Here is a 26,441-nt window from a genome sequence, read left to right as displayed (position 1 = left end):
CGATAATATAAATAATTATAAATTAAGATTAAAATAACTAATTAGTTTAATTAAAATTTAAATAAAATAATAAAATTTAAAATTTAAAATGAGATTAAAGTGTGTAATTATTTTTCAAAAAATGAAAGTAACATGGTATGTGAGACGGACACAAACGGCAACGTAGACATGGTACGTGGAACGGAAGGAGTAATATTTATATTAATTTTATTTTTTTGTGAAATAATATAATATATATTGAGGATCATATTGTATAAAAAAATAATTGGACAAATAAATCTAATAGTATCTTTTCAAATGTAAGTTTTTCTTTTAGGTTTAGATCAAATTCTTATATATGGGTTTGTTCGTTCTACAATATTTTTTTCATACATTTTTTCAAAAATATTATTCAATATTACATCTATTTATTATTTTTTATATTTCATACACAATTTTTTATAACTCATATAAATAAATATTTTTTCAATTTATTTTTAGGAAACAAACACGCATTCATAAATAGATTCAGTTTGAATATACATTTGAAGTATAGAAGGAGCTGGTCTTGGGCTCGGGCGAGAGGTGCCTGTCCAGTAACCAATCTGAATAGGGATCCATTATTCATTTATGTTATATATAAAATAATTATATATATAAATTATTCGATTTAATGTATTAAAAGTAGAATAAGACTTGGTGGTTAAGTGCTATATACATTATATTTAGAGAATATGTTTTTATGCATCATAAAGAATTAGAATTAGACAAAGTTAATATTAATGTTATTATTGATATTTTGCATATAAAAATATTATAAAATTTATTTTATTTAATTATTTATATTTTATTATAGATAACAAAAATATATATTATTCCCTCCATCCCAGAATTATAGAGTGGGTTGTGTTTGACACGAGATTTAAGGAATATTGATATTATATGGTTAGTGGGTAAAAAGTACTGGTAAAATTTTTTTTTTGTCCTTCTGAGTGTATTAGTGTAAAAAGTATCAGATAATTGTATAATAATAATGAAAAAGTAAGGATAATTTTATAGTGATATGATTATTTATGGAAATGAGACTATTGTTTTGGGACGGACAAAAATGGTAAACAAGACTATTGAATTGAGACAGATGAAATATTATTTACACATATTTAAAGACTTTATTTTTTGTTTTGAAATTTTTTAGACAAAATTATATTAATACTATTATTGATATTTTATCTAAAAATACTAAGAAAAATATTTTATTTAATTCTTTCGTAAAAAATTTATAGTATATCATTTATATATATAGAGGTCCTATTGTTGCAATTTTATTTTTTGGCATTAAAAAAAAATAAGTAGTATTAGACAAAATTATTATTATTATTATTATTGATTTTTTTTATTATTTTTTTATTTTTTTGCATCATATAATACTAGAAAAAATAATTTTTAATTATTTATATTTTATTATAGATAAAAAAATATTATATATATATATATAAGTATTGAGTTTTATTTCACCTCCGGCCTTTAAAAAGTCAGAATTGACCCTAAGTATAGATAATAAAATTATGTGGTGATAAAGTTCAAATATGTAATGATAGTAATAATAATAAAATGTTGGAGTCCAATTTTAATACTTTTCCTGTTGGTTAAAATTATACTCAAATTTTTAGATACATTAATTTTAATATACGTATATTTTTTTATTATTTTTTTCTTTTTATAATAATCATAATATATATTATAAATTTTTTATTATAAAAAGAATTTTTATGATACGAACGTAGTCGTAAGACATATAGAGATATTATTAATCCGTGATTGTGATACTAAACCAATGAGAATCCGCCACGTATAATATGAGATTGATTTCATGGTCCAAAAATGAGTATAACATTTTATGTGGATCCCAGTGGTCGTATTTGGACTCGCCACGAACACCAATTGACAACTGGATATGCAATTACGGTTATGCCCTTCCCTTAGAACCGACAATCCATTTGTTCGTGACCGTAGTGTGTTTGTTCGGGAGTTTGGATTTTAAGTTAGGATTTGAATAGTAAAAATTTTGAATTTTAATAGTTGTATGATGTGACATAAATAGGTGTTGATGTGATGTTTTGAATGTAAAATTGATTTTTAGAATAATATAGAAAATGAAAAATAGATATTTGATTTGATGTTTTTGAAGAAAAAAAAATGTGATGAATAATAAAAATCTAATCAAATCCCCAAAACAAACAAACTCTGATACACAACTCTCAAAACTCTTGATAGAACCACACTCTCACCTCACGGTATACAAGACAACAACCATGCAGGAAATGCAAAACAAACAAATTAAAATCCCTTGCACTTAAATAGAATAATGTGTCTATGCATGAAATCCGTAATAAATTGACCACCTAAAATATCTATTCCTTTTGTCTTGAGTGCTCACCAACTGAGAGAAAGACAAACAATATTGTCATCAATTTGTTGTAGCAACCAAACAGGCACCTTATTGCAAAAGGAAACCTGTGAACAACAACAACAAGAAATAATGAAAGTAGTCCCGTAAAGGATAATATGGTGGTGTTGAAGGTGAGATTTGTGACCGTAAGGTCATATGTTCAAACTAATGACGTTCGCCTAGTGTGACTTGCCTTATCGAACCTAGTTTGCAGAGTATTAGATTCGATCGGGGGTTTACTCAATACGCACTTTCGGATAATGGTTAAGTATTCTCATGTTATATATATATATATAAATATAAAGAATAGAAGTATCGATATGCCAAAATAGATTACGAGATTTTTTGTTCCTAACATAATAAAATATTTGAAAAAGAAGATTATATATTATTTATATACTAATATTTATGCAATATATATATCTTTATACCATGCTTCTAAAATATTAAAAGGAATTCCTTATCATTATTGTTAACTACAATATAAATTAAATTTATCAGTCATCTCCCGTCAACATTTTATTACCTTATTCAAATTGAATAGTTTTATTTTAAATCAATTATCTGTTGCACACTCTCGGTGAATGTGTTTGTTTGACAATTTGAATTTTGGTTTGACAATTTGAATAATAAAGATTTTGTTTACATAACATATTTTTATTTATTTAATACTATTTATTTTTTTAAAAAAATATCACATCAAATATATTTTATTTCTCCCAAAATATTCAATTAAATACTAATTGTTTACATTTTTTTAAAACTTCCAAAATTCAAAAAACCTCTAAAAATCTCTATCTAAACAAAGTAAAAAAATTTGAATTGAAATAATTGTATGATATAATATAAATAAGTATTAATTTGATATTTTGAATGTAAATTTAATTATTAATATAATATATAATTATTTTTTTTAATGAATAATAAAAATTACATGAAGTTTGACAAGAGAACACAAGAACAACGTGTATTTTTCATGCCATGAATTCCGAATGGCATGTTTCGTAATTTTTGAGAAACGAAAGGGTTAATTATCTCCAAGTCAATGGTATAAATATCGTGGGAGACGGAGGCGTGTCCGTGCACGCATCGGATACCAAGTGTCTCTCGAACGCTCGCGACAGTATTAAATCAAACAGATTTGGAGTCAATTTTGTATGCGAAGTACTGAATCAAACACGTCTGATACACTGTCATTTGGACCTTAAGGTATTTGGATCCGAATTCCTTTTTATTACTCCCGTCGTAGTAAGAATTTCTGCGTTTTTTTTTTTGAAATTAGGGTTTTGTATGATTTGTTCGGCAGGTGTATTGGGAATTGGTTCTTGCGTTGATCGGAAATGGAAACCTCGGCTGCTATTCAGGCTTCTTCAGTCGGAATCGGAAGTGTTTCAGCTGCTCGGCCCGGTGTCAGGGGTTTCTCGAGGCCCCTGCTTTCTAACGCCTGGATTCAGGTAATTCTATTGTATGTTGTTCGATTGAAGATTTGAAGTCACAGGATTATGGCTCCTTCTTTGATGTTCTTTCTAATTTTGTAGTACTAATTTTGGATCTATGGTTATAGTCTTGATTCTTGAATAACCATCTATTGGAAGTTGGGACCATGAATTTCGTCATAAATTTTGAGTGTGGTGTAGTAGGTAGGTCATTTCATATGTCTTAGGTATCTGGTATGAATATCTAAAAGCATGAGTTAACCCTTAGGGGCTTAGAGAAAATGAATTGGAGAAATATATAAAAAAAAAATGCAGCTGGATGGATCGATTAAGAGTAAAATGATTATTCAGACAAGAGAAGATTAAGAATAAATGATTGTTGGGACAAGAGAAGCTAGAATCTATGATAAATAGCTTTGATAAATTTTTTTATTTAAATAATAAATTAGCTACTGTATTTTGTAAGATCAAAATTTAGGGTGTGTTTGTTTGGGTGTGTGGATTTTGGGTTGATACTTGAATAATAAAAAATTTGAATTGGAATGATGTGATATAAATAAGTATTAATACGATGTTTTGAATGTAAATTGATTTTTAGGATAATATAAAAAAATAAAAATTCAGGGTTCTATTTGATAATTTTGGGGAAAATTTGGTATGAATAGTGTTAATTGTCAAAATCCTGTAAACAAACACAACCAATGTATTTTTTTTTTTAAATGGTAATAATTATTTACTTAAATAATAAATTAAATATGACATTTTGTAAAATTAAAATAATATAATTTCAAGAAATAAAAAAGCTAAATATTACAAAAATTTTTAAAAAGCAAATAAATAAATATATTGCATAAATATTCAATTATCTGCCTTTCTCATGTGCCAGAGAAATAAAATTAGATCATAGAAATGATTTATTTTTCAATTTTCAATTTTCAATTCTCAATTCTCTTGCTTAACCAAACAATTATTTTCATTTTTCTGACTTCATTTCTCTGCACCAAATACACTCTTACATAACACATCCTTACAGAATTTTAGGTATTTGGTGCACCATTGCTAATGTAAGTTTTAGGATCGAAAAATAACTTTCATTAAAGACCCAAAAACGAAAATGTACACGTTCGAAACATTAGCAAACACACACTATGTGACTCCTCTTTATTAATAGGGGCTGACCTTTGATAAATCTGAGCCACAAAGTGCGTGTTTATTAATTTTTCGATTTTAATAGAAGTTCTCTTTAGTTCCTTTATATTGTTTTTCGATTTCGATTTTTCAATATTAAAACTCACAGCTAATTTATTTTTGTCAAAGATGTTAAGCACTTCCTGATTTTAGGTGAATCTTCACCTACACTGTTGCACAGCCACTACTCAAAACTTATGCTAAAACTTTAGCCATTATATATTGGGGGCTGAGTTTTCAATCCCAGATCCCACCCATGGATTCCAAATAGGATCTGGTATCTTACCCAAGAACCCATAATCATAGATCTTCTAATATTAAACTCGAAACTGTTATAAATTTTTTTGATCAATGCACATACAGAATTGTAAGGAAAATATCAAGATATAATTGTGGATTGTTTTGATGAAATGGGAATAATTGTTTATGGTTGGCTCTGGAATATTTTACTTATCGGATTGACAATTAGGGAGATTGCAGTGAATGGTGAATGATTTGTTGATACTGGTAGAAAGTATATATCTAAGGCCTAATGGACTATTATTAGAAGACGACTTAGATTTGTTTATATACATACATATGTGGAGTGTGGGCTACTGATAAAATGATATATAAGATAAACCCATTTTTCATTCCAAATTTGCTCTGTATTTTCGGAAAAAGCACCAAAGAGAAAAGAAAAAAAACCATATTAAATAGAATTGAATCAAAGAATTTATCGGTGACGAAGGGTTAACGTTGTATTTAATCCTTTCATAAGTGGTCTCAATTTTAATTGCCATATGGATTGAAGTATGAGAACATAACAATATTCATCTTAGTAAAATAGTACTCTCTCCGTCCCAAACACCCTGCAATATTTTCTATTTTGTTTGTCCCAAACTCACTGCAACATTTTCAAATTTAAAAATAATTAATAATATTTATATACATATATTAATATATACTTCACTTTATCTCATCACGTAGCTCAAATAAAAAAATAAATAATCATTTTTCTCTCCAATCACGTTACTTAATATCCAAATTATCTCAAATTACCATACTTAATACTCTCCACCTAAATTCTAAATTCTTGTGCCAAACACAAATGTTGCACAGTGTTTGGGACGGAGAGAGTATTACATTTCAACATGTTCATATAATAGTGCAAATTTAAATTTTTAATTATTCTGATTAATTCAATTCTTTATATTGTGGTGCTTTGCAGGCAAGGCAATTTCCTCGTGCCAAGATTTGCCTCAGAAAAGTTGGCCTCTCGAGCAGAAGGCACTCAGCCATTCGAGCTTCTCTAGAACCTTCTGATTCCGGCAATTCAGATGCTCCTATTGCCCCCCTTAAGCTCGAATCTCCATTCGGCCAATTCCTTTCGCAAATACTAGTAAGCCATCCGCATCTTGTACCTGCTGCCATAGACCAGCAGCTTGAACAGCTCCAGACTGACCGCGACGTTGCTGAACAAGGGAAGGAAGAGTCATCTGTATCTGGTACCGATCTTGTGTTATACAGGTTAGTAATACATACACCTTACCGTTTGCAAATTGCAATGTTTGATGGTCGAGTGCAATTAAATTAAAATGTGCTTGAACAAAGTGTTTGTTTGTTCGTTGTTTTAGTTTGAGATACTTTTTAGATATGAGGTATGAGAAATTGTATTGATAATATAAAAAATAGTTTTTTCTTCCCAAACATGGTAATTTAGATAGGTAATATTAAATAGGATAATTTGAGAATTAAATTAGGTCTATTTATTTGTTTATTTGGGTCATATGATGTGTGTCTGTTTAGTGAAATTGTTTGAAGAATATTTTTTTTCCATGAGGTATAGGAAAATAATGAGTGTAGGAAAAATATGTTCTTGGGAATTTGTGGAAGAACTCACACCCAAAATGTGAGGTATCTTTATTAGGAATTAAGTATAGTTAATTATTTTTTATTTCGGAAATATTGTAGGGTGTTTGGGACGGAGAGTATAATACTCTCTCCATTCCATATCTATGTATCCGTTTGTTTTTTGCACGGAGTTTTAAAAATATTAGTATTATATCGTAAAAATAAAGTAGAAATAACTAAATTACCTTATTAGTATTGTAGGAATAAAATATTGTAAATTGGAAAGATATTTATAATGTTAAATAAATAATACACTAGATACTTTGTTATGGACGGACCAAAGTGGAAAAATGGATAGTTTGTCGAGGGAGGGAGTATATTGTGTTGAATTATTGACTTTATATATGTGAACGAATAGAGTCCATATATTGTTTATATTATGTGAATATGCATATATATATTTCATATTTGTATTTTTAAACAAGAACAAATCCAAACTCAGTCTAACATGTGATTGTTTTTGTCTCACAGGAGAATCGAGGAGGTTAAAGCCAACGAAAGAAACAGAGCGTTGCAAGAGATGCTTTACGCATTGGTGGTACAGAAATTCATGGATGCCGACGTGCGTTTGGTTCCCGACGTTACCTCCACATCTCCCGGGCAAGAAGATAAACTCGAGCGTGTCCATTCCCCCGAGGCTTACGAGATGATTCAGAACCACCTGACGCTCGTTCTCGGAAACCGACCGGGCAATTCCAACACGGTGGCGCAAATCAGCAAAATGAGAGTCGGCCAGGTCTATGCAGCCTCCGTAATGTACGGCTATTTCCTCAAACGCGTCGACCAAAGATTCCAGCTTGAGAAGAGCATGAAAACTCTACCACAAGGAATCGATGATCGAGAAACCAACATCCGAAAATTCGAGGACGGAACCTCTGCCATGGATTCTTCGAAGAAATTCGAACCCCACCCCCACCCCCACCCCGGCGTCCAGTCATGGTCTGCTAGCACCGGCGAGGCGGGGTATTCGGGAATAACGACTTCGAGACTACGGACGTACGTCATGGCGTTCGACGGGGAGACGCTCCAGAGATACGCGACGATCAGATCGAAGGAGGCGATTAGCATAATCGAGAGCCACACGGAGGCGCTGTTTGGTAAAGCTGAGATACCTATGAATCCCGTAGGGGGCGTCGATTCTTCGAAGGACGAGCTTGTTAAGCTTAGCTTTGGCGGTTTGAGGAGGCTCGTTCTCGAAGCTGTCACTTTCGGGTCGTTCCTGTGGGACGTCGAGAGCTACGTCGATTCGAGGTACCATTTCGTTTTGAATTAGCCTTGATTGATTCTGATTGTTTCTGGGAATGGGAAGGGATGATGCATAAGATGTGAATGATAAGGTTTAACGATGATGAAGTTTCTTCTTCTCTATGCATTTTGTTGTATTGATTTTACTTGTATATACACTCACTGTGGTTTATGCAGTGGACATAATGTTCTTAGTTAGAATAATAAGGATTCGAATATATATATATTAGTTTCATTAATTTAAACTTCTAAGAGGTTTATGGACCAAATAAAGCTTTCTAAGCATTCAACAATGGCGGCGATGGGATTTGGATATGAATTTCGACAGGTAGGCTTTTTTAACATCGGAATTTCCTTATTCTGCGCTGTATCTTCGAATGTCTTTCTCAAATCGGGAAGAAGCACATAACGTGTTCGTTATTATTAGCGTTAGCATCATGAATCACACAACCAAATATTCCGCACTCAATTTCGATTCTGTTTCGATTTTTCAGAAGCTGAATTTCACCAAACTAGGGTTACACAACGTCGTTCCGTTTCTCGATTTCTGTTACTATCATTATATTAGGGATTTTACGGTTTGAGATCCATACGATGGAGAACTTTCCCTGCAACGTCGTAGAACTCCATTTTTGCCGATTTCCTCGTGAGCTTCACCGCCAGGAAGCCCTGGCCGTCGTAGTAGAAACGCAGGCTATCATTGTGCACGCCGTAATGGATATCCTTCTTCCAAGCCTTCGAGCCGCCTCCGCTCGTCAGGAATTGCAGTTTTCTGCATCGATCGACAAAGAGGTATGTTTCCAAAAACCTTAAAACCGAATTCGTAAATTCACGATTACAGCAATCAGCAACTCCATAAACGAACCTGTCTGCGTTGCTTAGGTGCTCCAAGCAGTGGTCATGTCCATTGATGTACATATGCACCTTATTTTTCTGCACATGTTTCTCTGTTAATTCGTTACTGATGAATTTTAACCTAATTTTTGTTTTGCAATTGTGGTTTCAGTACCTCAAGGATTGGGAGAATCTGCTCGACGACTTCCAGAGTGTCGCCATGATGGCCTATGCTTCTGATCGTATGGTGTGCGATCACAATCTTCCAGGTAGCCTTTGATTTTCTCAGCGTTGAATCCAGACTCTGAATCATAAACAATTTTGCTTTAAAACTACAAGCAATTTGGCTATGGCTGCCATGTGTATGCATATATGATATGACTGTAAAATAGGCTTACTTCTTTAACAGCAGAGATATACTTGTCTCTTGGTAGAACACCACTCCAATCGAATTTCTGTTTCTTAGGATTCTTGAAGTATTTGTCGACGAAAGGAGTAGTGTCAACGAAAATGAAATCCACGAGTCCTAGGGGATTGATCATATAGTCATAAATGATAAAGTAACTCTGTTCGAGTCATCTTATATGCTGAAATATATAATATAGAGCTATTAAATGAGTCGAGCGAGCTCGAATATCGATTTTTCGAGCTCAAATCGAACTTGTTAATGGTACAGGCTCAATTCGGCTCGTTAAGAATTCGAATCAAAATACTAGCTCAAGTTCGGCTTGTAAAATTTGAACTCTGAGCTCGGCTTGAATTTTATACATATTCTATATATTTTTAATATATAAATTCAATATATTTAATTTTATTCACAATTTTTTTATAATAAAATATTCAAATTTTAATAATAAAATTTTAATATAAAAAATTATATATGTATATATTATATTAATATATAAATAATATAAATATATTATCACTAATTAGTTCAATTTAGCTACTCGCGAGTCGAGCTCAAGCTCGGCTAGAGTTGTTAACCAGCTGAGTCGAACTTGGCTCGCGAGCTATTTAATTCGTTTAACAGTTCTATATGCATATATACATACATACCTTTTACTTTCACAAGGAAATTTCTTTCGCAATGCCACCGTTTGTCAGCGCGCCTAAGTTCTTTACTGAGCTGTGCGCCGGTGCTCCCCAAATAGTCATGATTTCCCAACACTTTTTGTTATTTGGAAAAGATATTGATCAGTAGTTTAGGAATAGAACATAAAAGAAACGAGAATTTAATTACGTCGATACAAATACGATGATTTACTACCTGCATACCACGGCTTTTGAAGGCTCTTAGCTGTGTATATATCAGTGAATGATTGTTTATAGAGCGGATCTTTGACACTTTTCAATCCCTCGTCGTAGAAATTGTCCCCTGTGGAGATCACAAGGTCGATTCCGAGCTGCTCCCCAATCTTCCCCATCTGCAACACCCAAATCAGGACGGATTATATCCACACGGTATGTCCTTTTTTTTCTTTTTTAATGCTATACTTATTTTGATTGCGCAAATAACTACTCATTGATTTCGATAATTAGTTTCGGGCTAATAGTAAAACTCTGATACCTGTTTTGCCACTGCTGACTGATTAAAATTACCCCTTCTTCCCCAATCTCCCACGGCCAAAAAGGCGATCGAAGAATGGCTCTTCTTAGCACCACTATAGTGTAGGATTTTGAAACTATTTTCCGAACTGCTCGCCAATCGAACATTGAAAAAACTCGTAGGAATCAGCAAAAACCATGCGAGAACAAGGTTTCGGATTTCTGGAACCATTCTTACGGGTTTAGGAGGAATTTTTATTTAGATCTTCTATGGAAATTTTGTGTGAAGAATTCTGATATTAATAGAGGTCTCTTATAAATGAATGCTGGCTTATCTTAAACTCGACATATTATAAATGTTGGAATGTACTAACGTAGGTTGTAAGGTTTTTTTGGGTTTCTTTCACTTAATTTTATTTTTATTTTTGCTTTACTATTTTGGTTTAAATGTGACAAAAATTAATGGCTGATGAAGAGCATCGAAAATGAGATATTGTTTTGAGAAAAAATGGAAAGTGAAATTAGTGAAAAATGGATATCTACTTATTTCACTTTGAAATCTCTTTAGATTCTTTTGGTATATTTTGTTGTTCTTTTTCAGATTTTTTTTTGATTTTGTAGATGTTTTCTTTGCTAATGGATTATATATACAGAGCTTTTTTGAAACTTTTTAAGAATAGTATAAAGCGAATTTGATAGATGTTTTGTCATATGTAATACTAATTGGATTGAATGTGATATTTCAAAAAATAAATCAATAAAAATAAAAAATACTATTTTTAAATAACGGGCGCCAAAAATATAAATACTATTTTTCAAATAAATAGAGCTTTAAGTGTTTGATATATGTATATATATATACTTTTTATTTTTTTAGAAAATAACGTTAATGTTTTAGAGCTTCATACATTGAATGAAAATGTACTTTCTCAATTATACCTAAATAGTTCTATTTTTTATTTAGTACTGTTTTATTTAAACAATATGTTTCTATTTATAGTTTACATGGTTTAATTCATTTATTCATTTATCTTTACTGTTATATTTATATATTCAAATATATTGCATGTTTTACTTTTGGATCCAACTAAATTTTAGAATTTTGTATCTTGATGTAGAGTTTACGAAGTTACGATAAAATCAGACTAAATTTGAAGTATGAAGAATTTGACGCAATCGTAAAATATATGTGAATTTTGTACCGTTTTATAATATTTGATTCAACAATTTATTTATTTATTTATTTTTTTGACGTAACTGGGTAAAGAAGAAAAATAATAATAATAAAAGTTTGGATGAAGGATAAACTTTTGGGAAAAAAATTCAATAAAACTACATAAATTTTGATATTTTCACTAAAAATATAAAAATTGGATGTGTGGAGAACAAATTCATAAAAGAATACATAAAATTATAGATTTTTTTATATTCTATAGATATTGGGGGGGTTTGGGGACAGCTATCTTCGAGCCCTATATAGTTTCGTTCATATTACTCACAATATATTGTCATCATTGTATTGAATTTTAAAATTTAACACAATAACCATCACTATTCAATGATATATTTTATTTTATTTTTTGGTTAAAGACTCTAAAAACTAATGAATCTGGAAATTATCTTATCTAGTCAAATAAATGAAGGGAATAAGAAACAAGTGGATTTATAGGATAGAGCGGAACAAAGATGGATTCATAAGTAGATTCAAAGTTGGTTACAAAGGGCTATATTTAAGTCCACGGGATCGATTATGATGAGTGTTTTGCACCAGCGACAAAAAATGTGACAGTAAGACTTGTGCTTGCCGTAGATGTTTCAAAGGGTTGGAATATCTAATAAGTGGATATTAATAATACCACCAGTACAGTGAACTAGGACAGACATGTAAACTAAAGAAATTTCTTTATGAACTCAAACAAGCACCTCTTGTGTGGTATAAAATTCTTGCTGAGAAAGTCGTTCAATTTGGGTTTACCCAATCTACTCATGACCATTGCTTCTTCATAAAGCATGTTGGGGGGCATCTTTTGATATTGATAGTCTATGTCGATGACATTCTTTTGATAGACTCATCTCCCAATTTTATTCATGAAGGCAAGATGTTCTTGCACGATGCTTTTACTATCAAAGATTTGGGAGAAACAAATTGCAATATAAGGATAGAACTTATATAGTTAAAGGATAGACTGGTTCTATCACAAAGGCAATACATTTTTGACATATCGATGAATATGAAGATGGAATCTGATTAAAATTATCCACTACAATTGGTGAGAAACTTTTAGATCATTTTCCATATGGAAGGCTTTTTGGAAGGCTATGATATTTAATTTTTTTAGGTCTGATATTGCTTTCGCAACATACCAATTAAGCTAATTTATAAGCAGACCTTCATCTCTCACATAGGAAGTATTGCATATATATTGGGTCGAATATCATTTCATGGAAAGCTAAGAAACAACCAACTTTGAGTACTTTCTCTACTAAACCCGAATACAAAAGTATGTGCACTACAACGTGTGAATTGCTCTGAATTTTTTACATACTCAATGCGTGTCTATTTTACTACATATCCTGTTTTATTGTGATAATCAGTATACACTTTGACCTGTCGCGCGGTCAATCAAATATTTCACCTAATCCGTGATCACAATTTAATGTAATACAGGGGAAGGGATCGTCTCCACAGGGATTGTGTGATTCACTCTTTCGTGTTCTAATGCAGTAAATAAACGGGAGATTTTCTTTTATTATCTAATGAAAATAAAATAGCAAAGCAATTAAATTAAATGGGAACCGACTATAAGGGGATGTCCAGCTCAAGGGATGATGCAGTTATGACACTTATGTTTTATCATTAATTTAATAAAATTAATTCTTATTAAAGTATCAATAAATTAGTTATAGTTATCAATAAGCTCTGACAACCAATTTTTCCATACAGTGTAGGTAATTAAGGTACGACCATTAACTACCCCTAATTAAGCAAATAAACCTTGGTGCGCCTATAAGAATATTGTCCAACCGTATTTTAATCTAGAAAAACCCAATTCAAAACAATTACTACCTAAGAAGAGCAATTAGATTTGATTATCTAACTCCCGGGAAGGAACTATTCAACCCGGTTGTCACCTATTCAAGTGCGAATACGATTACGGATATCCTACCTGAATTGACTTTGGATTATCATAATAATTCAAATATCGGTACCAAAATATTCAATCAATTTAACAATCACAAACGTTATTCTCAGGATTAGACAAATATTGATAATAAAAAATAACTTTTATAAAGAAAATCAAGTATCACCCCTCAAACCAGAAAAATATCTACTCTATAATCAAATAATAAAGAACAAAAGAGACATATAAAATCATAGTGGGAGGGGAAAATCTTCTCTGTCGATTTGCTCTGCGCGATCTATGAATCTGTCAGTCTCCTGCTCTTGTGCGTATTTGCTTCGGCCGTTCTCTGCGTCAAAACGTGTTTCCCCTCCTTTTTATTTAATTTTTGCCCTAATTATTTTGTAGATGGGCTTTTGGGTCTTTAATTAATTTCGGATTGAATTGGTTGTGTTGGATCCTCTTGTCATATCGAGTTGTTGGTGATTTCTTTGGCTTATTTCGAATCTATGCTTGAGGGCAAGCATGATCTAGGTGTGGGGAGAATTGATAGTTAGAAATCGCATGCGTTTTATGTTCATATCATATGCGATATTTGAGTGATTTTGATTGAATTCTACCTAATTTATATGCGAATTGTTTATTTGCTGTGTGCAGAGGGCAAATATCAAATTTGACATAATTGACCAAAAAAAGAAAGAAAAATCCAGCTATTTATTCGCTGTGTGCAGAGGGCAAATATCAAATTTGGCATAATTGACAAAAAAAAAAGAAGAAAAATTCAGCTGAATCCAATCAAAATCACTCAAATATCGCATATGATATGAACATAAAACGCATGCGATTTTTAACTATCACACTTCATATTGCAAGAAATTCGATCCTTCATGAGAGAACAAAGGACATTAAAATATCATGTCATTTGGTACGCCATTACTTTCTACAATGATTCATCTCTTTGATTCATATGAGGAGCATAGTTCAAACTACGGATATTTTCACTAAAATTTTGTGTGGATCAGTATTTAAAAATCTTCGGATCAAACTATGTAAAGATACGCTTAGTCCGAGGGAAGGGTGTTAACTATTGATCTTTCAAAAGGTTGTTGACAGCTTCACCTCAATTTCAGAGGTTGATGAAGAACATGAACGTGATATAACAATGAAGAAGAAGACATTTTCGATTTTGGGCGTATCCTTGATGGGCTCTTGGTGCATTTTTTTTTTTTTTTTAATTTATATTGATAGTTTAGAAGTCCAATAATTAGTTATGTTGTTAGGGTTAGAGTCTTCTTGTTTTGCATTTGTATATATATGGAATATATAATACTTTCCCCTATCATTTTCGAAAGGTGAACTTTCTTCAATAGGGCTCTAAACCCGTTAACCGAGCTCGCTAAAATAATGATTATTAACCATGATGATTCAACAATTCATAAGTTTAAATTTTCGATGATTTTGAATTTTATCTGTCACATATGATTTACTTGGTGTCATTTGTCGTGTCAGACTTAATTTATAAATTATTAGGTTTGGTCAAAAATTTATTCATAATACACTAAAAAATAATACCATAAAAAAAAAAAAAAACGTTATCTATAACAGTATTATAATTAGATGTCAATTATTCGTTATTTGATTGTGATATCAAATAGATTTCATTATCATAATAGTTATCTTTATCCTTTAAAATAGTTAGATAATATATTTATTTTTATTCAATATAGATATATATATATATAAAAATACCTTTTCAAACCAAACCATCAAATCGAATAAATAATAGTGCATTAAATCTCTTTTTCATTTCATTCAATATTATACTAACATTATTATTTTCGTATTTAAATTTGCAACGACTATGATCTATCAAATAGTTGTCTGTCGAGCAGGAGCGAATATCCAACGGAATCCGAATCACCAAGTTCAGCATATTCCTTATTCTGCGGGATATATCACCGGACGATCTGGACCGCACGTTGTTCTTAATCACTGCCGTCCATTTTAACCCAAACCCTAATCATCGTCATTAGTGTTAATTAATTACTGTGATTTAATATCTCACCTCCCTTCATATATATATATATATATACGGTATACCCTTCCCCTTCTTCACTTCTCTTTATTTCGTAATTTCAGAGAGCCATGGAAGGTTCTAGAAGCGCCGCCATGGTTCTCCTTCTTACGTTTGTGTGCACTATTCTCTGCGTTTGTAAGAACGTTGCAGCGGAGCTTCCGAGGTTCGAACATCCGGCGAGAGGAGGCGGCGGAAGCGTCGCGTTTTTGGTTGTCGGAGATTGGGGAAGGAAAGGACATTATAACCAATCGCTCGTTTCTCACCAGGTTTGATGATTTCCTTTCCTTTCCTTTCCTTTCATCTACTGGTTTTTGCGTAATTCGACGTTGAGATTGTTTGTCTGATTTTGGAGTCGATGACGATGTCTGTAGATGGGGAAAATTGCAGAGGATTTGGACATCGACTTTGTCGTGTCGACCGGCGACAATTTCTATGACAATGGACTGCACGGAGAAGACGATCCGAACTTTCTGGATTCCTTCAGCAACGTTTACACTTCCAGAAGCCTCCACAAGCAGTGGTACAGCGGTGAGCGTTAAAATTCCTTACAGAAAACTGCTCGGACAAAACTCAACCGTCGCCTAATTCTTAAAATCTGCTATGTGCGTTGAATTTCAGTGTTAGGAAACCATGATTACAGAGGCAACGCGGTGGCTCAGCTCAGTTCGTATCTGAGGAAGATCGACAGCAGGTGGCTTTGTTTAAGGTCCTTCGTGGTTAATACAGGTGAGTTGCTTTATTATTACCTCATAAGCAGATCCGATTATGTCTGAAAATAAGTGAATTTCGATTCTTCAGAGATTGCTGAGCTGTTCTTTGTGGACACAACTCCCATGGTGGAAGAATATTTCACGAATCCAGGGGATCATACGTATGACTGGCGAGGTGTGTTGCCTGTGAAGTCGTACGTCGCCAATTTATTACAGGTTAGTTAAATTTTGAAAGATTTTTGTTGATTGATCTTGTATATATATATATATATATATATCTTTTTTTATTTTTTTTATTGGAAATTGATTGTTCTTGTATTGATTCCGTGTAAGGAAGTTGGAGCTGATTGTTGATTGTGATTTATTTAGTCTAAAATCTGAATTGGAATAATTTGCTGAATTGAATAATGCATTATGGATAGGATGTTGAGACGGCATTGAAGGAATCGAAAGCAAAGTGGAGGATTGTCATAGGGCATCACGCCATACGGAGCATTAGCCATCATGGCGACACCCGGGAGCTCGTGGACCAGCTTCTTCCTATTCTTCGGGTAATAATTTTATTATTATTATTATTAGGAAAATTGGTTTATAATTAGTTTAAGAATTCTAATATAAAATTAATTTTTATTTTAAATTGAAATAATTGGTGCATTATTTTAATATAAAATTAATTTATTGGGTAATATAAACAATAAAAATTTGATTAAATAACTTTTGATTTTTTTTAGAAATAATATTTCCCTCTGGATTGATATAGACTGTTGGAGCATATACTATTCATTTTTTTTTCTTAAAAAATATCAAATTAAACACTTATTTTTATTTTTTATATTATACTAAAAATCAATTTTACATTCAAAATAACACATCAACAACTATTTATATCACATTATACAACTATTCAAATTCAAAATTTTTACTACTCAAATTCAAGTCAAAATCCAAAATCCAAACCCCCGAACAAACACACCCTCAATGTATTGAAATAGTGTAAAGAGACAAACTGAAAACCCTTCTCAGCTTTTCTTTTCAACCTGAATTATGTTTTGAAAGTTTAATTTTATATTTCAATAATATTTAATACTCATGTTCAACTAATTTTTATTATTCTAAAGTATATTTGAGATTAAATAGTGTTAAATGAATTAAAGGTAAAAAATAAATATTTATGTTTAAAAAAAAATAGAACAATAATTGTTATACGTTCTAAATAAAAAAAATAAGAAAAATTTGTAAAAGAAATATACTATTAGTTTTAATTTATAAAATATAACACAAATTTTATATTTTTACCATTCATTCATTTATTACTTTTAGTTTTTTACCTTACAATTAAGGGCAAATTTGTCAATTCATAACAAAAAATAATTATCTAAAAAATCGTACAAATATATTTTAGGACAATAAAAATTGGATTGAGAGAGTATATTTTTATTGAGAACAATACAAATAAATAATACTCCCTTCCATATCTATTTACTTTTTGCATCAAGTTTTAAAAATATAATATTAGTATTATATTGGGATGTAATAGAAATAAAAATAAAACGGATCAAAATAAAAAAATGAATAAATTGTTAAGGAACAAGAAAAATAATATTTTGATTAAAAATAAATGACAAAACACTCATATATGTTTATCGCAGGCCAATGGGGTGGACTTTTACATCAACGGCCATGATCATTGCCTTCAACAAATTTCCGACAATCAAAGGTACGATGAATGCATATTTATATGAATTTACTAAGTAGTCGAAACGTAATGAATTTTATTTTACATATAGCCCGATACAATTTCTTACAAGCGGAGGAGGGTCCAAGGCATGGAGAGGGGAAATGGACAAATCCAACGTTGGAGTCGTCAAATTCTTTTACGACGGACAAGGATTCATGTCCGTAACCCTCGACTCATCAGACGTCGAGGTAGTCTTTTACGATGTTTCCGGTAGGGCTTTGCATAGATGGACTATGTCCAAATTTCTTCTTAGCTCCCTAATGTAAAAAATCGATTTGTAATTAATTTTTATCTTTTTTTTTTTTTTTTTTTTGATAACGTAATTTTTTATCTTAAATTGTGTGATCTATAGTAATAAATTGTGTTCATTATTATTTGTAGCTTATTATTATAAAAAAAAAATCAAATTATTAAAAGCACGAAGGAAGTAATATGTACAAGCCCACAAAGTTATTAATTGGTAAAATATGTTACGAGGAAAGCCGTACTGTTAATAATTGCATAATTTTAATGTTTGATTAATCGAGACGGAAGTTAATGTGGAAATTAAATTTGAAGTTTCCCATGTAATATAGGTGTATTACCGTAGAAAAGAGAATTTAGGTAAAATATTAGTAAGTGTATTAGTAAAAATAATTATAAATTAAAATTAAGATAAGTAAATAGTTTAATTAAAATTAAGAAAATTATAAAATTTAAAATTTAAAATGCGATTAAAATGCATAATTATATTTTCAAAAATAGAAAGGACAAGTTACGTGGGATGGAGAAAAATAAAAAATAGGAACAAATTACGTGGGATGGAGAGAGTATTTATTTACAAAGAAAGTGACATATTACGAACCCAAAAATTCGATAGCAAAGGTAAGACCACCATGTAGAGCCTAATGTGAGAATATAGGATTTGTTTCTTTTGTAATTTTTTTTTTAACACATTTAAAAAAAATAATAATATAATACACATATTTATTACTTTTATAATATCTACATATCTATATATTTATGTAAAAAAATAAATCACACATCTAGATAATTGTAGTATTATTATTATTATTATTATTATTATTATTATAAGGTGAGAGACTGACTATTTTTTGAATACGCTTTGAGTAAATTTAGATTGAAATTAAAAATCTGCAAACTAAATCCGATAAAATAATTCACATTATGAGTTCACCTAGACCACCGGATCATTACATTATTTGAAATTTGAATTCACGGACCGACAATCTCGAGAGGGGCTTGCCCCCAACCCTTCTCTATTTTTTTTTATTACTATCTATCTTATTTTCTAAATATATGTAGTACAAAAAGTAATTGAAATTAATAAAAATTAGTGAAAATCAGAATTTGTGTGATCTTAGTTTGAAACAAAAAATTATTATTATTCAATTTTGTATAATTTTTAATAAAAATATAGCATTAGGTTTTTTTCAAATTAATATATTTAAATATTATTTAAATAAATAAAATAGTCAAACTCAAATGGTGTGTTTCTTTTGAGATAGTTTTAAAAAATTAAGTCTAGATTTGGATTGAATTTGAATTTTTCAATAAGTTTGGATTTTTGTGTTCCTTTGAGATTGTAGGTTTGGTTTAGATTTGAGAATTTTAATTTGTATTGATGTGATAGTTAATAAAAATAATGATGTAAATATATATTAAATTAAATTTATAAAATTAAAAATAGTATTATTTGAGTATTAATTTATATTGATCATAAATAAATATTTATATATTTTTATTTATTTATATTATATAAAATTTTATTCTTTATAAAAATAACATGTATATTGTATATATTTTATTAAAATAATTAGAAAAATTAATTTGTCACATTTTTGCACAGCCATGAAAAAATAATAATAATAACAGAACCACTGAGCTCTGCATCCTAAGCTTACACCCTATAGTCAATGAGCCTGATTTGGTGCCCAAACCACTGTGCACAGTAATTGCATAGTGGGTTTGGAGAAACATACTCTAAATCTTTCTTTTCTCGATCGCTGTATGTCCAATCATCGGCTGAGTACTAAGCATGTATTGATGATCACTATTATTATTATTTTATAAGATGAGAATCCACACCCACTATCTGAAAGTGCGTATTGGGTAAACCCTAAATCGAACTTAATACTTGCAAACTATGTACGACAAGACAAGTCATACTAAATAAATCATATATAACAGGTAGACTTGAAAGCATTGAAGTTTGAACTCATGACTCCACGGTTACAAGTTCACTACCCATACCGCTAGAAAGTTGCTATGGTTGCTTCAACCAAAGTTTGCTCGACCAACGCATTGGTTAAGTATATCAAATGATGTCTAGATTTATTATTTTTTTTATGTGAATTACTCAATCCATCCACTAAATTTAGAATATTTGGGTTCGCAGTGGAGATTTAAAAAAAAAAAAAATTTAAAAAATGATAAAAATAAAAAGATAGATACTAGTATTTTTATAAATTTAGATAGAAATGAGTAGAGAAAATATAATAAATGTAGTAAAAATAAGTGTTGAATGAAGGATAACGAATTTGTTGACTTTACCAAAATTAGTAATAGAGTAAATTTAATAGTCCAGACTAAAAATGAAAGTGAAAGTATATATATCACATTGCTCTCTTTCCCTATGAAATATATGACTTTTCTTTTTATTTTTTATTTATTTTTTATTTGTCTACAAAAATATGTATTTTCTATTTACATTAAAAATTACTTCCTCTGTCCCACGTACCACATATCGTGTCTGCTATGCTGTAGACATGGTATTTTAGGAGGGGTGTAATTAGTAGATAATTAAAAAATGTATTATTGAAAATAATTATCCTATCATATAAATAATTATAAATTAAAATTAAGATAACTAATTAGTTTAATTAAAATTTAAAAATAAAATAAAATTAAAAAGTTTAAAATGAGATTAAAGTGTGCAATCATTTTTCAAAAAATGAAAGTGACATGGTACGTGGGACGTTGGAAGTATTACATATATTTTATACATTTCAACATTCTACTTTAGTGATGGATTGAATGCTTATAAATTCAATATTTTGTTTTACTCTATTAATTAATATAATTATCTAAATTAATTTTGTTGCGTCAGCACACATGTTGAATTTAATATAGATAATTAAGATTTTAATTTTATCCACAATTTATTACTCCTTCCGTCCCATGTATTATGAGCCTGTAGATACGAAAATTTAGGTAAAATATAATTAGTAAGTAATTAAAAAATGTATTAATAAAAATAATTATCGTATAATAAAAATAATTGTGGATTAAAATTAAGATAACTAAATAGTTTAATTAAGATTAAAAAAATTATAAAATTTAAAATTTAAAATGAGATTAAAGTGTATAATTATATTTTCAGAAAAAATTAGACAAATTATGTAGGACAGACGAAAATAGAAAATATGGACAAATTACGTGGGGACGGAGGAGGGAGTTCTGTTAAAAGAACAATCATTTAAATATCATCTCAATTTGGGCCTCAATTTATCTTTATTTATGGGCCGAACGGTTGGGCTGCCTCCTCTTTTGTTGAGTAATAATTTTTTCTACAATAATTTTGGGATAACATACCAATGTTCTATTCATTCAATTTATTCAAAAAAATTTCGCACAGCTCATTAAATATATATATATATATATATTTTTATATTTTTTGTAGTTGGAGAAAGTAATAATTTATATTACTATTATCAATTTTTTCTAAAACTTAATCTAATCTTAAATAAATAAAAAGTGTGAATCACGTTTCGCTTCGTTTGATGAAAAATGGCTTAGAGATTACTCAAAACACGTGGGCCCCGCTCCTCCCTTACACTTATTTATTAACGTATATTATATATTAATTTATTAATTAATTTAATTAATTAACAGTGTGTGTTTGCTTCGCTTCCACACTTATATTTATTACATACTCATATCATTTATTATTTTCAATACAAAATTTGCATTAATAATTATGAAAGGCGTTGGGAGGGTAAAATTGTCTTTTCATCATCGACCCGGCCGCGACGAGCGCGGGGTGGGGCGAGATGTCGTTTCGACTATTTAAACGAATCTTCCATGGTGATGTTTGAGCTCGCACATTCTCTTCTCAACGCCCATTCACTCGCAGCGGATTGTTTACAAGTGCGATTCTGAGGTAATTCGTTTTTAAATTTCAGGTGCTTTCGTATTTTGTGTTTATGGATGGGGATGCTGCTCTGTGTCGGCAGATCTGGATTTGTGGTTAAGTTTCTTTGTGTCTAATTTTTTTTGGATTAATTTGGTGGTGAATTAGGGGAAAATATTGGAATTGCGTGGTTTAATTTCTGTTTTGCAGTACTAGATTCGTTTCCAGTTGATTTGATCTTTCGTTTTTCTCATTTCATTCGTTGATTTTGTGTTGTTTGGGGGTAATTGTGTTGGATCTGCTTGAATTTTGTGAAATATGATCATAGATCGGGTGAAGAATTGTATCTAATCAGTAGTGTGTGATCAATTGCGATTGGATTTGGCTTTGGATCTTCGATTTGGAGTAGTTTATGATTTCTCGAGTTTCAGCTCAGATCTGATTCGAATAGTAGTATGTGAATTGTGCTTCATTTATTAGATCTGATTTGGAGAGTAGTGTATGAATTTGTGCTTCATTTATTAGGGCAGATTCGGGATTGCATTTATTGATATTGTTATTGAATTACGATTTACAGCTCCTGCAAGTAGAAACATAGAAATTTCATCATAGATTGCTTTTGAATTCTCATTAGCATCGTTATCACTTGTTGAACTAATCAAATCTATTATGAACAAATCCAAACTTTTTAAAGTTGTTAAATGATTTGAAGAACATTTGCTATTGAAAACATACTTGTCAATAGTTGCAATTCCGGTTTTACTTTATTTGTGAAATTTTGGTTTTGAATTGTAAAATTTTGAATTACTATAGTTGTTTGACGTTATATTTTAAATATAAAATTAAATTTTAGTGTAATACTCCCTCCGTCCCAGAAGTAAATATCAATTTTCTTTTTGCACGTAGTTTTAGAAATATTAGTATTATATTGGGATACAATAGGAATAAAGTAAAAATGACTAAAATAACCTTATTAGTATGTGTGATATAAAGGTAATGACATTTGTGTAATATATTGTAAGTTGTAAGGGTATTTGTAATGTTAGTTAGACAGTACAGTTACTAAAAAAGGAAAATAGATACTTTGTTATGGGACGGACTAAAATGGAAAAATGGATACTTTGTTATGGGATGGAGGGAGTATAATAAATGAAAAATAGATGTTTGATTTGATGTTTACATGATAAAAGAATTATTGAAATAGTAAAACCAAAATCAAAGATGCACAAGTAAACACAAGGTAAAGGTAAAGAGGTAAAGTGGGTTATTATAAAAACTTATGAAATAATTAATCAAAAATATTGAAGTAAGTAGAAACAAGCAGTAGAAATTTGGTTATTATTCGTTAAAATAAATGTAATTATATGGTAAGTAAATTGTTTTATTATAAATAGTTTGTGTATAAGTTTAGCTAATGACAATGACAGAAAATGAAAAAATAAGAATATTAATAATATTCATATAAGAGTAATAGTCAGAATGTGAAAATGAGGAAAATTATTTGTCACATTTTGAGCCCGATTAAATTTGATTATCTATCTATTAAAATAGTTGTGATCTAATTGTTCGTTCATAGTATTTTAGAGGTTGATTGTTATGTAACGCTGTCCGAACATTGGCGGCGAATAAATTAGCAAATCATCACACAATATATAGCACATTACTAAGGTATCACATTAAGTTGAAACAGTTAGCAAATCGTTATAAGACAAATGGATAATGTGTTATATAATATACTATATATATTGTGTAATGGTTTGCTATTTTCTTTATGAAAATTTGCTAATTTGATCATATTACTTTTGGTTTGAAGTCAAATTATAATTTGCAGGATATATTTGCTACATAGAATTATATATTGTGTTATTCAAATATGTGTATTCTATATCAATTTTCATTGAATATATTTAGATCAGAATTTTGAGCAATATTTTTTTTTTCACAGTAATGGGGTCGAATTCCTAAGTAGGGATGTCTTACTGTTTGATTTATAAGTCTTACGCAGAACTTTGAGCAATTTATGTGCAAATTTTTCAGGAGACTGAAAATGGTGAAGATTTGCTGCATCGGAGCCGGGTACGTCGGAGGCCCGACGATGGCCGTGATTGCTCTCAAATGTCCCAAAATTGAAGTCGCAGTTGTCGATATCTCCGTCCCTCGAATCGCGGCCTGGAACAGCGATCAGCTCCCCATCTACGAGCCCCGCCTCGACGAGGTCGTTAAGCAATGCCGCGGCAAGAACTTATTCTTCAGCACCGACGTCGAGAAACACGTCGCTGAGGCAGACATCGTCTTCGTCTCCGTCAACACCCCGACCAAAACCCGAGGCCTCGGAGCCGGAAAAGCCGCAGACTTGACCTACTGGGAGAGCGCTGCCCGTATGATCGCCGATGTTTCCAAATCCGACAAGATCGTCGTCGAAAAGTCGACCGTCCCTGTCAAAACCGCCGAGGCCATCGAAAAAATCCTGACCCACAACAGCAAGGGGATCAACTACCAGATTTTATCGAACCCGGAATTCCTCGCGGAGGGGACGGCGATTCAGGATCTTTTCAATCCCGACCGGGTCCTCATCGGGGGCCGGGAAACGCCGGGGGGCCATAAGGCCGTTCAAGCGCTGAAAGACGTCTACGCCCACTGGGTTCCCGAGGATCGGATTCTCACAACCAATTTATGGTCGGCCGAGCTGTCGAAGCTCGCGGCGAACGCGTTCTTGGCGCAGCGGATCTCGTCCGTCAACGCCATGTCCGCTCTCTGCGAGGCGACCGGCGCCGATGTCTCCCAAGTGTCGTACGCCGTCGGGAAGGACACCCGGATCGGGTCGAAGTTCCTCAACGCCAGCGTCGGGTTCGGCGGCTCCTGCTTCCAGAAGGACATCCTCAACTTGGTCTACATCTGCGAGTGCAACGGCTTGCCGGACGTCGCCGAGTACTGGAAACAGGTGATCAAAATCAATGACTATCAGAAGACCCGGTTCGTCAACCGCGTCGTCGCGTCGATGTTCAACACCGTCTCCAACAAGAAGATCGCGGTCCTCGGGTTCGCCTTCAAGAAGGACACGGGCGACACGCGGGAGACGCCCGCGATCGACGTCTGCCAAGGCCTGCTTGGCGACAACGCCCAGCTCCGAATTTACGATCCTCAGGTCACCGAGGATCAGATCCAACGCGATTTGTCGATGAAAAAGTTTGACTGGGACCACCCGCTCCACCTCCAGCCGATCAGCCCGAGCGCCGTCAAGAAAGTGCAGTGCGTTTGGGACGCGTACGAGGCGACGAAAGACGCGCACGCCGTCTGCATTCTGACCGAGTGGGAAGAGTTTCGGAAGCTCGATTTCCAGAAGATTTACGACAATATGCAGAAGCCAGCGTTTGTTTTCGACGGCAGGAACGTCGTCGACGTCAATAAGCTTCGGGAGATCGGATTCATCGTCTACTCGATCGGAAAGCCCCTCGACCCTTGGCTCAAGGACATGCCGGCGGTTGCGTAGATTGATTCGATCAATCGATTTGTTCCTTTTGGGCTCGGCTTGATTCGGCACGTTTAGGGACGTATTCAACACTATCCATCCTTACATACGGTACGCATATATATATATATATATATACCATTCTGGTTATTGAATTTTTGTTGGTGTTCTGAAAATTTTTAATTGGTATAATTAATTATATATTATGTCGTATTATTATTATTATTATTATTATTATGATTATTACATTCTACTTTACCCTCTTCAAAATATTACATTGTCTTCTTGTTCGGAAATTCTTATGTGCTGTTAAAAGCTTGTGAGGTTTAATAAAATGCTACTTTTGTTATTTTAGTCTTTTTCTTCTTTTTATTTTTTTTCTTTAAATCACTAGTGTTTGCTATCAATATAATTCCCACTACTTGACAAGTCAATATAAATACTACTTCTGTCTCACGCATTAGTGAAAATAATTATCATATAATATAAATAATTATAAATTAAGATTAAGATAACTAATTAGTTTAATTAAAATTTAAAAAAAAATAAAATTAAAAAGTTTAAAATGAGATTAAAGTGTAATTATTTTAAAAATGAAAGTGACATGTATGTGGACATGGTATG

General features: G+C 31.6%; 4 protein-coding genes across 4 annotated transcripts; 3 read left to right on the top strand and 1 right to left on the bottom strand.

Annotated features, from left to right (window-relative positions):
- Positions 1-3,502: 3,502 nt before the first annotated feature.
- Positions 3,503-8,429, top strand: LOC127262848 (UV-B-induced protein At3g17800, chloroplastic-like). Its single transcript, XM_051291685.1, has 4 exons — positions 3,503-3,637; positions 3,735-3,882; positions 6,263-6,561; positions 7,417-8,429. The coding sequence occupies exons 2-4, from the start codon at positions 3,769-3,771 to the stop codon at positions 8,216-8,218; spliced, it is 1,215 nt and encodes a 404-aa protein (XP_051147642.1). The 5' UTR covers positions 3,503-3,637; positions 3,735-3,768; the 3' UTR covers positions 8,219-8,429.
- Positions 8,430-8,528: 99 nt separating this feature from the next.
- On the bottom strand, positions 8,529-10,697 carry LOC127262851 (purple acid phosphatase 3-like). Its single transcript, XM_051291687.1, has 7 exons — positions 10,592-10,697; positions 10,292-10,448; positions 10,081-10,191; positions 9,423-9,550; positions 9,200-9,328; positions 9,056-9,123; positions 8,529-8,962 (listed from the first exon to the last, which is right to left on the bottom strand). Exons 2-7 carry the CDS (start codon positions 10,446-10,448, stop codon positions 8,764-8,766), a joined length of 792 nt encoding a protein of 263 aa, XP_051147644.1. The 5' UTR covers positions 10,592-10,697; the 3' UTR covers positions 8,529-8,763.
- A 5,073-nt stretch (positions 10,698-15,770) lies between these two features.
- Positions 15,771-18,522, top strand: LOC127262849 (purple acid phosphatase 17-like). The gene is made up of 7 exons (XM_051291686.1): positions 15,771-16,034; positions 16,140-16,296; positions 16,387-16,494; positions 16,567-16,694; positions 16,901-17,029; positions 18,128-18,195; positions 18,266-18,522. Exons 1-7 carry the CDS (start codon positions 15,837-15,839, stop codon positions 18,480-18,482), a joined length of 1,005 nt encoding a protein of 334 aa, XP_051147643.1. The 5' UTR covers positions 15,771-15,836; the 3' UTR covers positions 18,483-18,522.
- A 3,697-nt stretch (positions 18,523-22,219) lies between these two features.
- On the top strand, positions 22,220-26,166 carry LOC127262847 (UDP-glucose 6-dehydrogenase 1). Its single transcript, XM_051291684.1, has 2 exons — positions 22,220-22,378; positions 24,386-26,166. Exon 2 carries the CDS (start codon positions 24,396-24,398, stop codon positions 25,836-25,838), a length of 1,443 nt encoding a protein of 480 aa, XP_051147641.1. The 5' UTR covers positions 22,220-22,378; positions 24,386-24,395; the 3' UTR covers positions 25,839-26,166.
- Positions 26,167-26,441: the final 275 nt, after the last annotated feature.

The sequence above is a fragment of the Andrographis paniculata genome, unplaced genomic scaffold (assembly GCF_009805555.1).
Source record: "Andrographis paniculata isolate CXL003 unplaced genomic scaffold, ASM980555v1 Contig66END, whole genome shotgun sequence".
Taxonomy (NCBI): Eukaryota; Viridiplantae; Streptophyta; class Magnoliopsida; order Lamiales; family Acanthaceae; genus Andrographis; species Andrographis paniculata.
The sequence above is the reverse complement of the archived record's forward strand: the minus strand, read 5'-3'. Positions and strand labels throughout refer to the sequence as shown.

What these genes read in the sequence shown, in the direction of transcription:
- LOC127262848 (XM_051291685.1), top strand. Translation starts at nt 3,769, where the DNA reads ATGGAAACCTCGGCTGCTATTCAGGCTTCTTCAGTCGGAATCGGAAGT. An exon ending in TTTCTAACGCCTGGATTCAG is followed by an intron (nt 3,883 to 6,262) that starts GTAATTCTATTG and finishes GGTGCTTTGCAG; the next exon opens with GCAAGGCAATTTCCTCGTGC. An exon ending in ACCGATCTTGTGTTATACAG is followed by an intron (nt 6,562 to 7,416) that starts GTTAGTAATACA and finishes TTTGTCTCACAG; the next exon opens with GAGAATCGAGGAGGTTAAAG.
- LOC127262851 (XM_051291687.1), bottom strand. Translation starts at nt 10,448, where the DNA reads ATGGGGAAGATTGGGGAGCAGCTCGGAATCGACCTTGTGATCTCCACA. An exon ending in TTTCCTTGTGAAAGTAAAAG is followed by an intron (nt 9,551 to 10,080) that starts GTATGTATGTAT and finishes TCAATCCCCTAG; the next exon opens with GACTCGTGGATTTCATTTTC. An exon ending in AGATTCTCCCAATCCTTGAG is followed by an intron (nt 9,124 to 9,199) that starts GTACTGAAACCA and finishes AAACATGTGCAG; the next exon opens with AAAAATAAGGTGCATATGTA.
- LOC127262849 (XM_051291686.1), top strand. Translation starts at nt 15,837, where the DNA reads ATGGAAGGTTCTAGAAGCGCCGCCATGGTTCTCCTTCTTACGTTTGTG. An exon ending in AATCGCTCGTTTCTCACCAG is followed by an intron (nt 16,035 to 16,139) that starts GTTTGATGATTT and finishes CGATGTCTGTAG; the next exon opens with ATGGGGAAAATTGCAGAGGA. An exon ending in ACGTCGCCAATTTATTACAG is followed by an intron (nt 16,695 to 16,900) that starts GTTAGTTAAATT and finishes CATTATGGATAG; the next exon opens with GATGTTGAGACGGCATTGAA.
- LOC127262847 (XM_051291684.1), top strand. Translation starts at nt 24,396, where the DNA reads ATGGTGAAGATTTGCTGCATCGGAGCCGGGTACGTCGGAGGCCCGACG.